Below are 16,036 nucleotides of genomic sequence, written 5' to 3' on the forward strand. Positions count from 1 at the left end.
CCAGTCTCATCCCTCAATGATGCAATATATGTTGACCCCTCTGTGCGTTTGGTATTAATGCTAGGACATGTCCTGCTTTTTTGCCTTCATCAAAGTAAAATTGTTTTTGAAATGATCTCTTAACTTTAGCTAATTCTAGTACATGTGAATTGTCAGCATCTTGAGCAAATTTCATCTCAAGAAGATGCGCTCTTTCTCCACTTGAGGCAAAAACTTTTTCCGTGTCTTGAACCCTCGATCTAAGGAATTCCCCGAACTGTCTGTTCTTTAAATTGTCTCTGCTCAGTAATGTTTGCCAAAACACACTGCAAAAACGCAATGTGTGAACATAGCCTTACACTGGGTCACTAAATAAAAATCCTCAGTGTGCCTCTGAACACAAATATACCCCACAATGTATACCTCACTTGAATAATATCTGCACTACACTTTGCCAGCTGAATAAAAAAGGACGCTGGAATTCTGAGCATGTTGGTTACACATCCAGAGGATAATGCTAAGGCTGGGGACAATATATAATATACACATTAGCATACAGCGTCTGATGCAATATGCTAATGACACTCTGCTGCTAGCGGGAACTGTGTGTCAGTGCTCTTTGCTCTGATTTTTCTTTATCTGATAACATAACACAACTTTCCATAACCAGTATCAAAAAGCTAACTCTTGTGTATCTTGTAAAGTAATAGTTACACACACGCAGGGCCATATTTAGAGTTTATGCTGCCCTAGGCACTTTTAGGCACTTACCAGAGGTACCACACTACTGACCTCTCTCACCATAGGTACCACATTACTGAGCATTCTCACATGAGGTACCATACTACTGACCTTCCACACCAAGAGGTACCACATTACTGACCTCCCTCATCTGAGGTACCACACAACTGACCTCCCTCACCTAAGGACCACACTATTGACCTCTCACCAGATGTACCACACTACTGACCTCCCTCGCCTGAGGTACCACACTACTGACCTCCCTCACCTGAGGTACTACACAACTGTTCTCCCTCATTTCATGTCCTATACACGTAACTATGTTCCCACATTTTAAGTGCCGTAGACGCGATAGTGCTCTCTCACTTCACGTCTTTATATTCTCCATCTACTGCATCCCAACCATCATATAATCAATATATTGCATCACTAGCCTCACAAACCCCATATATCATATCACTGACCTTATATACTCCATGTACTACATCACTGCCACATCACTGGCCTCATTTACATCACTGCCCTATGTACTCCATGTGCCACATCACTGCCCCATGTACTCCATGTACCCGATCCCAGTCCTCATATTCCCCATGAACAACATAATTTCCCCATGTACTCCATGTATCACATCACTGCACTCATGTGCTCCATATACCACATCCCTGCCCCATATACTTCATGTACCACAGCACTGCCCCATGTACTCCATGTACCCGATCCCAGTCCTCATATTCCCCATGAACAACATAATTTCCCCATGTACTCCATGTATCACATCACTGCACTCGTGCTCCATATACCACATCCCTGCCCCATATACTTCATGTACCACAGCACTGCCCCATGTACTCCTTTGTCCAACATCACTGCCCCATGTATGCCATCCCTGCCCCATGTATTACATTACTGCCCTATGTACTCCATGTACCCGTTCCCAGTCATATACCCCATGTACCACATCCCTGCCCTCATGTATTCCATGTACATTTCCCCATGTGCCACATCACTGGCCTCATATACTTCATGTACCACATCCCTGCCCTCATGTACTCCATCCCTGCCTTCATGTACTCCATCCCTGCCCTCGTGTACTCCATCTACCACCTAATTTGGTAGTTACGAGCTAGAACCTCCTTGAATTCAAAAATCTTCTTTATGTCCTCCACCTGCTTTTTCCAGGAGATGCTATTTTCTCCATTCTCCCGAGACATGGCAGCTAGGGATGAGCGAGTACTAGAGTATTCGGACTCGCTATACTCGTACCTAGTATACCCTAATATTCGGGTATTCGGTACGAATAGCGAGTCCAATGATAGTCAATGGAAAATGCGAGTAATTGTCTGCTGGACCCTTCAAAGCGGTCTGGGGGCTGAGGAAAAGGCTAAAAAATGTGTAAATTTTAAAAAATGTATGCTGTAAACAAATGTATATAACATGGGGGCACCTGGTCAGAGGCTGTACGATTGTTTTTATCCCACTGCTTCACTAGAATGTACAAACACTATTTTAAGTCCTTTGGTTTTTTGCCTGAAGAGCGGGACTCGTACTCCACTTACGCAGTGCCAGTGATATATCAGAAGAAGTACCATAAGAGTGAGTGATGATGGAGGCAATCTACTGACACCTAAGTGTGTAAGTGGTGTAAGGAGAGCAATCTGCCCTAGGGGTAGGGGCTGTGTTATGGTTAACGCAGGAAGAAGCCACCCATCATCATCATCACAAGGGATTCACAATTATAAAGCTTGGACTACTGTCCTTGTTGTGCCACTGCCCAATGTGTAGGCATAGATTTAGTGTCTTCCAAACATTAGCCCTAGGGGCTATATCATGGTTGATGAAGGAAGCAAGGCAGGTCTGAAGGACCTAACAATTATGATAAAGCCAGGACTACTAGCATTGAGGTGGCCATGCCCAGTGTCCAGGCATAGCAATAGTGTCTCCAAAAATTAGCCCATGGGGCTGTATCATAGTTCGTGAAGGAAGCAAGGCAGGTCTGATGGTCCAAACAATTATGATTAAGCTAGGAGTCGGACTACTAGCATAGAGGTGGCCGTGTCCAGTGTCCAGGCATAGCCATAGTGTCTCCAAAAATTAGCCCAAGGGGCATGATAGCATGATTGATGAAGGAAGAAGGGTCTCACTCTCATCACAAGTGCCTCCGATGGGAAATATTAATTAACGTAACATTGTTTTTAGCTTATTGACCATGAGGTACATGTGTCAGAAGCAGGTTTTGAAAACGTGTAAGAAGAAGAAAAGGGGCTTGTATGGGAAGGGAATGGGATGGATGTGATCACCAATTTTTTTTTTTAAAAAGTGTTGGGTGACTTGAGTTTGGGATACTGTCATCTGGAGGGCTTAAATATTGTTGCAAAATCCAGTCCTTGTTAAATTTTATCAGTCAGCCTATCTGCATTCTCTGTAGTCAACCATGTGCGTTTATCTCTGATGATTGCCACAGCGGAACTGAAAACATGCTCTGACATCACACTAGCAGCAGGGCAGGACAGCACCTCCAAGGCATTGGAGAGGTCGGGCCAACTATGCAGCTTGGATACCCGTAATTAAACGGTACAGAAGCGTCAGGAAGGACACAGGTATCGTCACTTAGATAGTCTTTGACCATCTTGTTCAATTTCTCCCTCCTTGACATTTTTTGCAGCTAGTTCTTGGTGATGAGCCGGTTTATTGAAGATGGCCCAGTTTGTGGACATTTTACCACCACCTCTTTTAGACCTGCTTGGCGTATCTCTCCCCATTAATGCATGCTGTTGCACAGAGCTGGTATCTCTGCTAGCAGTGGTGTCTAAGGGTGCTGTTGCCATCAAATTATCGACAACAGCCTTCTTGAAGCATTCCATTGTGAAACCCCTTGGTGACTGCAACAGTAGCGAAGAAAATTTGTCCTTGTACCGTGGGTCTAGAAAGGTGGCCAACCAGTATAGGTTGCGATTGAAAATGTGGATTACATGAGGGTCTTGGCACAGACAGTCAGATATGAAGTGTGCCATGTGTGCCAAGCTGCATAGAGGCAAATTTTCTGTGACCCCTGAAGGAGGTACAATACCAATCCTCTCCTCACACTGACTCTCCTCCTCCACCTCCTCCTCTTCAGCCCACCCATGCTGGACAGACATGAAGCTGGAGTTTGGATTCCCCTCTGTAGCATGACATGTCCCCTCGGTACCACTGAAAAAGAAGTCCTCTGCCTCATTTTCATCATCCTCTTCATCCCCCAATGTTAACTGATGATATTGGCTGGGCTGGATAGGATCACCCATTGTGAAATCTTGCTCCATACCCAGCTGCTGGGCATGCAAAGATTCCATTTTTTTGATTCTGCAGCGATTTTTTTCAGCAGACATAGCATAGGGATGGTTACGCTGATAATAGCCTGATCACCGCTCACAAGCTTGGTGCAGTACTCAAAGTTATCAAGTACCTCACAAATATCAGCGATCCACACCCACTCATCAGTTGTTATGTGTCTTGGCTGAGTCTCAGTGTGACGGGCATGTTTAAGCTGGTATTCAGAAAGTGCCCTCTGCTGCACACTTACCCTTGCCAACATATGATATGTTGAGTTCCACCGTGTTGGCAGGTCGCAAATCAGTCTGTGGTTTGGCAAATTAAATTGCTTTTGAAATGCTGCAAGACTGGCAACAGCGCTTGAGGAGTGGCGGAAATGGGCGCAAATACGGCGCACCTCAAGTAGGAACGGCAAGTCAGGGTATGTTTTTATAAACTTCTGCACCACCAGGTTCAGCACGTGAGCCATGCATGGCACGTGTACCAGCTTCCCGAGCTTTAAAGCCGCCACCAGGTTATGCCCATTGTCGCAGACAACCAGACCAGGTTGGAGTTGGAGTGGGGAGAGCCACTGATCGATCTGTTGTTTTATTCCTTGCCAAAACTCTGCTGCAGTGTGTGGTGTGTCACCTAAGCAGATCAGCTTCAGCAGAGCGTTTTGCCTATGCGCTGCTGCACAGCTCCCAACTTGGGAGTGATGTGGAGGGTAATTCAGCATAGGATGACGTGGTGGAAGAGGGGAGACTGGACGTATATGATGAGGCGGAAACCCTGATTGAGATTGGGCCCGCTATTCGTGGCGTGGGTAGGATATGTGTTGATGGTCCAGTTTGAGAATGTCCCACCCTCCACCAGGTTCAGCCAGTGTGCCGTGACAGAGATGTATCGTCCCTGGCCAAAAATTACTTGTCCATGTCTGTTGTAAGATGGACCTTCAGACAAATGCACTATCAGGATGCAGTGGACCCATATAATTAAGATGGCAACACAGGTGCAAAAATACTGATGAAACAACCGCTCACAGCCTACCAATACATGGAGGGGGCGGTTGCCTGGTATGTTAATACACAATAAAAAACTTGTATGCGGCGCTGTTCACACTATGGCCATGCACAGCATCCAGGCCAGCCTAGTAGTGACACCATTCTATTAGCTCAGGCGGGCTGCCCAGCGCGCTTTTTATAGCAAACGGGACCTTCCAGAAATCTCCAAGGCTCCTGGAAGAACCAATGGGATTCGACACAGGACCTGAACACCTGACTCCCGAACTCCAATGGGAGTTCGTCCCATGAGCATGCTCAGATGAGGGAACAAAGGACTTAGCCTCCGGAGAGAGTTGCCGCAGGGCTATGTCCTCTGCAATCTCCTCTGCAGCAGGAAAAGCGCAGGAGACTGCAAAATCTGAGGATCTAGATTTCAGCAAAGGAGAGACAGAAATCTGACTCCTAATATTACCCCCCCTCCTAGGGCCCCCTCCTCCCTGAGCCCTCCGGACCATCAACCTGTGCCCTGTGGAGGCATAGGGCACAAACTCGTCCGAAGGCGAGCTTGGTGTCCTGGTAGGTGAGACGGTAAACCGGGACACCTGGATGGCATCAGTGGAGGCTAGGTCAGCAGGTCTCAGAAGAGACACCTGGGAGATGGCGGGAGCGGCCGATGCAACGGAGCGTCGCCGTGAGTCGGCGGCCGTCGCCACCGTCTGCCTAGGAAGGCTATCCTGAGCACATGAGGTGCATGCCTGAATAAATCTTTTGATGTCCCGAGCCCTGTGCGGCCACCAATACGCACCGGCCAATAGCTTTGTGGTTTGCATATAGCCCCGATGGTTGTGCGCATTGGACGCGTGTGCCTAGGCGAGCACCTGAGTCCTAAGGTGAGGAGGGACAAAGGTCTCGACGACCGGTTCAGATTCCGAGCATTGCGGGCAGCTGGCCTCCTGAGAAGCAGCACACACATGGTAACAACCGCAAAAGAACTCTTGGGTCGGACCTGTATCAAAACCGGTGCGAGACACCTCCATGGGCTCTGGGGGCAGAACCTCTGGCTCAGGCAGCTCAAGAGGTTCAAAAAATTTGGGAGCCGAGCTAGCTCTCCGCTTGGAGTGAGCCCGCTTCATACCGCGCTCCGAAAAACGGAGGTCGATACGCGAGGAGACAGAAATTAGCTCCTCCAGGCTGGTAGGGACCTCTCTACTTGAGAGAGCATCCTTGACATGCTCCGCTAGCCCACGCCAAAAAACGGGGATAAGGGCTTTGTCGGACCACTCCAGCTCGGAGGCCAGTGTCCGAAAATGGACGGCATACTGGCTAACTAAGTGCGACCCCTGAGTCAATGTGAGTAATTGCAGAGACGTGAAAAATGACAAAAATCTTGGCACTCAATATGTGAAATATTCAGACACTTCCAGACAGAAAGGTTTAAACGTTTTCGGTCCAGCATAGGACCTTCATCAGAAAAATCTCGTTTACTGAAATATACATACAAAAAAAGAACAAGGCGTTAATTGCTGTCCGCATCATCACAGAAATACATACTAACAAAAGACATGACAAAAATATATGTTCCAACTTCATCAAAAATTCAAAGGAGAGAGAGATGGCTAGTAGAGGTACTAAGCAAGGGTGCTTTGCTGAGTCAGGCGATGGTAACTCCAAAAGTGAGGTATAGCGATATCTCATACATGTGCAATCTAGTGCTTCCAAGATGGCTAAGAATAGAAGTTACACCAATACCTGAAATAAATCCTTGCAATGGTAGCCAAAATAAGGACAAAGTAGAGAGTCTGGATGGCCAGTGGAAATGTTAAATGGCTGGCGTCTGGAAAGCGTATGTGGACTGAGCCGTCCAAAATTAGAACAGGCAGCTGTACAGCGTAGGGCTTCAGAAAAGGGACCTCTAGGGTCACTAAAATAAGGAGTGAAGACAGCGCTGATAGCAGTGGGTATACAACCTCTAGAATTGAATTGCGCTGGTGAAGCCCTGGTCTGTGGTCTGGCTGCCCTGTGTGGAAGGTCTCCGTACACCTCGTACACACACGGCTCTGCTCCGTACACCTCGTACACACACGGCTCCCCTCCGTACACCTCGTACACACACGGCTCCGCTCCGTACACCTCGTACACACACGGCTCCGCTACGTACACCTCGTACACACACGGCTCCGCTCCGTACACCTTGTACACACACGGCTCCGCTCCGTACAGCTCGTACACACACGGCTCCGCTCCGTACACCTCGTACACACACGGCTCCGCTCCGTACACCTCGTACACACACGGCTCCGCTCCGTACACCTTGTACACACACAGCCCAGCTCCGAACACTTAGTACACACACGGCTCCGCTCCGTACACCTCGTACACACACGGCTCCGCTCCGTACACCTCGTACACAAACGGCTCCGCTCCGTAAACCTCGTACACAAACGGCTCCGCTCTGTACACCTCGTACACACATGGCTCCGCTCCGAACACCTCGTACACACGGCTCCGCTCCGTACACCTCGTACACACACGGCTCCGCTCCGTACACCTTGTACACATACGGCTCCGCTCCGTACACCTCGTACATACACGGCCCAGCTCCGTACACCTCGTACACACACGGCTCCACTCCGTCCACCTCGTACACACACGGCTCCGCTCCGTACACCTACGGCTCCGCTCCGTACACCTCGTACACACACGGCTCCGCTCACCTCGTACACACACGGCTCTGCTCCGTACACCTCGTACACACACGGCTCCGTACACCTCGTACACACACGGCTCCGCTCCGTACACCTCGTACACACACGGCTCCATACACATCGTACACACACGGCTCCGCTCCGTACACCTCGTACACACGCGGCTCCGCTCCGTACACACGCGGCTCCGCTCCGTACACCTCGTACACACATGGCTCCGCTACATCCACCCTGTAAACCCCTCCTGACCCTACACAGAAACTTCCCCTCATCCAGCACAGCAGAGTCCTGCATACACTGAGGCCCCTGATCATGTGACCCCTGACTCCTCCCCTCCTGTGACCTCATCACAGGTCCTGTGCGCACAGAGCAGCCATATATGTGGTGTGCGGCTCTGCAGGTGGAGGTAGGTGCTGGAGATTCCCCATTACTGCACAGGGGACAGTAACCCCTCCATTCCCATAGCACCCCCTGCAGGTGGAGGTAGGTGCTGGAGATTCCCCATTACTGGGCTGCACAGGGGACAGTAACCCCCTCAGTGCTGCGATCACATTCCAGTAGACAGAACGTGTTCCCGTCTCTGTCGCTATATCAGGGTCTCTGTCTGTATTGGATTACATTGGGTCACTTCCCTCCCGACGGCGCTCGCTGCTCTTGTACTGTACAGTCTCCATTATGGCCATCCCCTGCTCCATGTTGTCACTGTCAGGAGATATTAATGTTCAGATATTTTAGATTTGTTCTGTGTTTTTGTCCCCAGATTGGAGATATCCTGTGAAATCTCTGTATGTGACTATAATGGGACTGTGTGTTATACCGGGGGCAGGACGGGGCCATGACTGGATGTAGTGATCATGTGAAGCCGGTAACAGCTCCGGAGATTTCTTACATGGGATCTTTATGATGTTACATCGTCATCTTCTCCCCATTCAGGTCCCTACAATATCGGATCCTCTCAGTGGAGATCTTCTATATAAGAGAATTCTCCTGAGTGACCCTACAAGGATGGATAGGGACAGGGACAAGATGGCGGAGAAGATATTACACCTCACCCTAGAGATCCTCTTCCGGCTTACTGGAGAGGTGAGAGATTCTGATGACGTCACATTACATCATTCTATGGGAATAACAGATGGACAGAACTGGAGAGGTGAGGACTCTGGAAATGTCTGTAGTGAGATTTATTAATGTGTCTCTCCATAACCAGGATTACACAGTAGTGAAGAAGACCTCTAGGGAGCGCTGTCAGGACCCTGTGTCTGAGGGATGGGGAAGACCCCTGAGCCCAATTACGGGGCCTCCACCTCACCCCATGATACATGAGGACATCAATGACCAGAAGATCCTAGAACTCGCCTACAAGATGATTGAGCTGCTGACTGGAGAGGTGACACTGCTGGGAATGCTGGGACATTATACAGTAATGCTATGGAGGGATCGGAGGATGATGGTATCATTGTATGTGTCAGGTTCCTATAAGGTGTCAGGATGTCACCGTCTATTTCTCCATGGAGGAGTGGGAGTATTTAGAAGGACACAAAGATCTGTATAAGGACATCATGATGGAGGTTCCCCAGCCCCTCACATCACCAGGTAATAGACAGGACTAAATACACACGGCCTATAATTATCTGTATGTAAAGAATGAATTCAGTCCCTGTATGTGTTTCCTCCAGTTCTATCCAGTAAGAGGACAACACCAGAGAGATGTCCCCATCCTCTTCTTCCATGGGACTGTAAACAAGAAGATCCCGATGTTCCTCAGGATCATCAGGTAGATGGAGAGAAGGTGTCATGAGATCTCCCCTATGATGTGTAAATGGCTGTGAAGGTCTTGTGCTCAGTCTTTCTTGTTTAATCTACCAGTATTAGACACTGGCCAATTTTTTACAGACACCGGCCATTTCCAGATCCGATCTTTTCAGTTTGCAAATTAGACTTGTGACCCCGGAGTGCAGCAGAAAATCTAGTGAATAGTTTTCCATGCCTCCACATAAGAATAGGGAGATTGAGCTATCTGAGTGACTTGGAACGCTTTAATGTATAATGATGTTGGCAGTCTGCTGTAAATGTTGGGATTGTCCTGTTTCAGTGGGTGATAACTGTGGAGAATTAACCGTGGGGCCATCCCCCAGTGAAGTCCTCTTTCATACTTTCCTCAAACTAAGCGTCACAGGAAGTAAAGTTTAAAAAAAAACAAAAAAAAACAGATCTATGTATTGGCTGACTAAGAAGAAAGTACGAAATTTTATTACAAAGCAAATAGCAAAAGTGGTTAGGATTTAAAGATAAATATAAAGAGCATTTTATGTATCTGACCACCCCTTTTATACTGACTCATCAATGAAATTCAGTACTGATCAGAGCACAGAGACGTCAGAATGGCACACAGAGATTGTGCAAGACAAGAAACGTTATAACAGAAAAAATGCTCCATGCCAAGAATTGAGCACAAATTCTCTGCTGATGCAGGAAGCCATTTGTGTGAGAGGAAGTGGGGACTGAAACAGAGATTGGGAAATTTAAGGATTAGGAGATGAGGTAGCTGCTGAGATCCAGACAGATATTTATATTGATTGCTCAAAGTAAATGGCAGAGTTCACAGCAGGGGAACCACCGGCAAGCGATTTTCACACATGGGACACAGAGGATTGTTATACAATCACTATACGTCACTGTCAGTGAAATTTGGCATCGCAGAACTATTAACCTCTTTGGGTCCGACTGGTCAGTTAGTACTGACCGACCTATTGGAGCCCTAAACAAAGGTGGCTCGACAATGTTCCACTTTTTGCAAGGTTATCTCATAGAGCACAAATTACCAGTAAACAAAACCACATTAATGTATGTGACTATAATTGGATTGTGTGTTATATCGGGGGCAGGACGGGGCCATGACTGGATGTAATGATCATGTGAAGCCGGTAACAGCTCCAGAGATTTCTTACATTGGATCTTTATGATGATACATTGTCATCTTCTCCCCATTCAGGTCCTTACAATATCGGATCCTCACAGTGGAGATCTATATAACACAGTTTTACTGATTGACCCATTAAGGATGAATAGGGACAAGGGCAAGCTGGTGGAGAAGATATTACACCTTACCCTAGAGATCCTCTTCCGGCTTACTGGAGAGGTGAGAGATTCTGATGACGTCACATTACATCATTCTTATCTATGGGGATAACAGATGGACAGAACTGGAGAGGTGAGGACTCTGGAAATGTCTGTAGTGAGGTTTATTAATGTGTCTCTCCATAACCAGGATTACACAGTAGTGAAGAAGACCTCTAGTGAGCGCTGTCAGACCCCTGTGTCTGAGGGATGGGGAAGACCCCTGAGCCCAATCACGGGGCCTCCACCTCACCCCCTGGTACCTGAGGACATCAATGACCAGAAGATCCTAGAACTCGCCTACAAGATGATTGAGCTGCTGACTGGAGAGGTGACACTGCTGGGAATGCTGGGACATTATACAGTAATGCTATGGAGGGATCGGGGGATGACGGTATCATTGTATGTGTCAGGTTCCTATAAGGTATCAGGATGTCACCATCTGTTTCTCCATGGAGGAGTGGGAGTATTTAGAAGAACACAAAGAGCTGTTCAAGGACATCATGATGGAGGTTCCCCAGCCCCTCACATCACCAGGTAATAGACAGGACTAAATATACATGGCCTATAATTCTGTATGTAAGAAATGAATTCATTCCCTGTATGTGTTTCCTCCAGTTCTCTCTATTAAGAGGACAACACCAGAGAGGTGTCCCCGTCCTCTTCTTCTACAGGACAATCTGACATATATCAATACTACAGAGACATATGTGAGGGGTGATGAGTGGTGTAAAGAAGAGATTACTACATATGACTACCCAGGTAAGTGACCACTAAATGCAAATAAGTAACAGATTCTACTTAGTTACTGGCTGCTACAATTATGTGTTGACTATTTTTATACACTTAGGCTGAGATCAATGATTAGATTGGGCACTGGACTAATGTTTCCCATTGTTTTGAAATTGGGCACACAGTCTGGGCCCACATTCTTCATTTTTCCCATTGCTTATTCACTTTGACTGCCTCAGTATGTGATATATAATTATTTATCTTTTGTTTTATTCAATAACATCACAATTTACAATTTGAATTCTGAACTCCAATCATTAAAATTACATATGCAAACACCATAGAAATCATAGAGTTGGAAGGGACCTCCTGGACCATCTGGTCCAACCCCCTGCTCAAAGCAGGATTTGCTAAATCATCCCAGTCAGATGTCTGTCCAGCCTCTGTTTGAAGACTTCCATTAAAGTAGAACTCGCCACTTCTCATGGCAGTCTGTTCCACTCATTGATCACTCTAAAGGCCCTTTTACATTTAGCGATGCACCAGCGATCTGACGAGCGATCCGACCCGGTCAGGATCGCTGGTGCATCGCTAAATGATCGCTAGTGAGCTGTCACACAGGCAGATCTCACAGCGATGCAGCAGCGACGCAGCGCACGATACTCACCTTTCACACACAGCGATCCTGTCGTCCTCCCGCCCACCTCCACGCGTCGCTCGTCGTCACAGCAGGAAGCTGACGACGAGAAATGGAGCCGGACATTCTCGCGCAATCAGCGATGGACAGCGGGGGAGCCGGTCGGAGGTAAGGATCACACATAGCGATATCACTATAACGTCACAAAATCAGTGACGTTATAGCGATATCGCTATGTGTAAAACCCCCTTTACTGTCAAAGTTTTTTCTAATATCTAATCCGTGTCTCCTCCCATTCACTTTCATCCCATTGCTTCTAGTCTTTCCTTGTGCAAATGAGAGCAAAGATGATCCTTCTACAACGTGACAGCCCTTGAGATATTTGTAGACAGCTATTACGTCTCCTCTCAGTCTTCTCTTTTGCAAGCTAAACATTCCCAAATCATGCAAACTTTCCTCATAAGACAGGATTTGCAGACCGGTCACCATTCTGGTCGCTCTTTTCTGAACTTGCTACAGTTTGTTTTTTAAAATGTGGCGCCCAAAACTGGATACAGTATTCCAGATGAGGTCTGACCAAAGGGGAGTAGAGGGCAATAATGACTTCACGTGATCTAGACTGTATGCTTCTGTTAATACATCCTAGAATTGCATTTGCATTTTTTGCTGCTGCATTACACTGTTGACTCATATTGAGTCTGTGATCTATTAGTATACCCAAGTCTTTTTCACATGTGCTGTTGCTTGCTATTCCTCCCATTCTGTATATGCTTTTTCATTTTTATTACCCAGTTGTAGTACTTTGCATTTTTCCCTGTTAAAAACCATTCTGTTAGTTGCTGCCCACTGCTCCAGTTTATTTATATCTTTTTGAATCCTCTCTCTCTCTTCTCTAGTATTAGCTATCCCTCCTAGCTTTGTGTCATCAGCAAATTTAATCAGTTTACCCTCAATTCCTTCATGTAAATCGTTGATAAAGATGTTGAACAATACAGGGCCCATGACAGAGCCTTGTGGTACCCCACTTGAGACATTCTTCCAGCTGGATGTGCAGCCATTTACGACCACTCTTTGGGTCCGATCACTAAGCCAGTTATGAATCCACCTAACAGTTGCCTTGTCCATTCCATACCTAGTCATTTTTTCAATAAGGATTGTGTGAGATACTTTTTCAAATGCTTTGCTGAAGTCAAGATATACTATATCTACAGCATTTCCCTGATCCACCCAATCAGTGATTCCTTCATAGAAGGAAATTAAGTTAGTCTGACATGACTTATTAGTTACAAACCCATGCTGACTCTGTTTAATCACTTCATTCTTATCCAGGTACTGACATACATGTTGTTTAATAATTTGTTCAAAGATCTTTCCTGGTGTAGAAGTCAGACTCACCGGCCTATAGTTGCCTGGGTCCACCTTCTTCCCCTTTTTGAAGATAGGAACAACATTTGCTCTTCTCCAGTCTTATGGGACTTCTCCTGTTCTCCAAGAATTTTCAAAGATTATGGAGAGGGGTTCAAAAATTTCTTCTGCTATCTCCTTCAGTACTCTGGGGTGTAATTCATCTGGACCTGGAGACTTGAATTCATTTAGGTTAGCAAAGTGTTTCCTCACTATCTTTCTGTTTATAGATATCCTGGATTCTTCTATTCCCTTAATAGGACAGTGAAGAACAGTTGATGTTACATTTCCTTTCTGAGAGAAAACAGATGCAAAATAGGAATTTAAAAGTTCGGCCTTCTCAACATCCTGTCTTACCATTTCATCATTTTCATCCTGTAAAAATCCTATAGCATCTTTGACTTTTCTTTTACTTTTGACATATCCCCAAAATCCTTTATTATTGCATTTGACGTCTCTTGCAAGCCTCAATTCATTGTCAGCTTTAGATAATATGATTTGTGCCCTGCAGGTTCTGCAGACAGCATTATATTCTTCTTTAGATATGCCTCCCTCTTTCCATTTTATAAATATTTTTCTCTTCCTTTTTAGCATGTGCTTAAGTTCTGTGTTCATCCATCCTGGTTTCCTTAAATGCTTCCTATTCTTCCCTCTTTTTGGAATTGTTAATAATTGTGCTTTGAGAATTTCATTTTTCAAGATTTCCCATCCTTCCTGGACATTTTTGTCTTTAAGGATATCCAGCCATTGGATCCCTCCAATTCTCATTCTGAATCCCTTAAAATCTGCCTTTCTGAAATCTAACCTTGACGTCTGAGTCTTCACAGGTCTTTCTCCTCTAGTTATCCAAAATTCTAAAATAGCATGGTCGCTACCTCCTAGTGTCCCAGCCACTTTTACCTCCTCAACCATTTCCTCCCTGTTTATAAGGATTAGATCCAAGGTAGCAGATCCCCTTGTTTTCTCCCCTACCTTTTGGAAGATAAAGATGTCACCAAGAGAGGATAAGAATTTCCTTGACCTGTTAGTTTTGCCTGAGAGAGATTCCCAACAAATGTCTGGATAGTTGAAATCTCCCATGACAACTATGTCATATTTTTTGGAGAATTTGACCATTTGATGCATAAAGAGTTCATCCATATCTTCAGCTTGCACAGGCGGCCTGTAGTAAATGCCTACAATGGTGTCCTTTCCATTGTTCTGTCCTTGTATTCTTACACAAACAGTTTCCACAGAACTCCCAGTCTCTGAAGCTTCAATCTCTGTGCAGATATACACGTTTCTAACATAATATGCGACACCTCCTCCTCGTTTATCAAGTCTGTTTCTTGCAAATAAGTTGTATCCTTCTAGCCTTGTATTCCAATCATGTGTATCGTCCCACCAAGTTTCAGTGATTCCAATGACATCATATTTCTTTTCCTGTGTTAGTAGTTCCAATTCTCCTTGTTTGATGTGCATTAGTATAGAAACATTTTAGTTTGTGATAGGTTTCTCTTTCTCCAATATTTTTATTAATTAGATTCTTTTGTCTTTGCTCTTCCTTTCTACTTCTAATAGCAGAGTTCTCAATAGCATTTGCCAGGTGTATGGCTTTTTCTGGCCTTTTGCTTCCCTTCCCACATTGTTCTAGTTTAAAGCTCTCCTGATGAGTGTAGCAAGGCGACTTCCAAATACATGTTTTCCAGTCTTCGTAAGGTGCACCCCATCTCTAGCAAGTAGTCCATCGTATAGGTAATTCACTCCATGATCCAGAAATCCAAATCCTTGCTGACGGCACCATCAACGTAGCCAGTTATTCACCTGCAGAATCTTATTCCACCTCCTTGTTCCATGGCCATCCACTGGGAGGATGGAAGAGAAGACCACCTGCGCTCCCAGTTCTTTCACTTTCTTGCCTAAGTTTTCAAAGTCACTGCAGATAGTTTCCAGGTCGTTTCTTGCTTTGTCATTTGTCCCCACATGTATTAGCAGGAATTGGTAGCCATCCGTAGATCTGAAGAGTCCTGATATCCTGTCAGACACATCTTTAATTTTTGCACAAGGAAGACAGCACATTTCTCTTGAAGTTATATCCGGTCTGCAGATAGCGGCCTCTGTTCCTCTCAACAGGGAATTCCCCATGACTACCACTCTCTGTTTCTTCTTCACAACATTTTTCTTTCTCCATCCAGGAGGATTCTGAAGGCATACAAGGTTGCTCTTTGTGGGCAAAGTCTTATCCTGATGTATTTCTTCATCGTTCTCCTGTGTGAGAGCCTGGTACTGGTTCCTGAGCAATTCCTTACCTCTCCCATTTTTTTTTTTTTTTTTTACGTCTACTTTACCATATATTTTTTATATATATATATATATATATATATATATATATATATATTATACATTTTTATAGCGCCATTTATTCCATGGCGCTTTACATGTGAAAG

General features: G+C 45.7%; 1 protein-coding gene across 13 annotated transcripts in view; it reads left to right on the top strand.

The window, feature by feature from the left end:
- The window catches only part of LOC141050961 (uncharacterized), a 292,974-nt gene that overhangs the window by 73,795 nt on the left and 203,143 nt on the right, over positions 1-16,036 (top strand). For 7 of the 13 annotated variants that reach the window (XM_073547687.1, XM_073547688.1, XM_073547689.1 and 4 more), the window contains 4 exons: positions 9,190-9,313; positions 9,397-9,494; positions 10,713-10,859; positions 10,989-11,168. In XM_073547687.1, coding sequence (XP_073403788.1) covers positions 9,190-9,313; positions 9,397-9,494; positions 10,713-10,859; positions 10,989-11,168 — 549 coding nt within the window. The other 6 variants (XM_073547694.1, XM_073547697.1, XM_073547698.1 and 3 more) reach the window with 6 other exon arrangements.

The sequence above is a fragment of the Dendrobates tinctorius genome, unplaced genomic scaffold (genome assembly GCF_039654945.1).
Source record: "Dendrobates tinctorius isolate UK_male_01 unplaced genomic scaffold, ASM3965494v1 ptg000155l, whole genome shotgun sequence".
In the NCBI taxonomy this organism is placed as follows: Eukaryota; Metazoa; Chordata; class Amphibia; order Anura; family Dendrobatidae; genus Dendrobates; species Dendrobates tinctorius.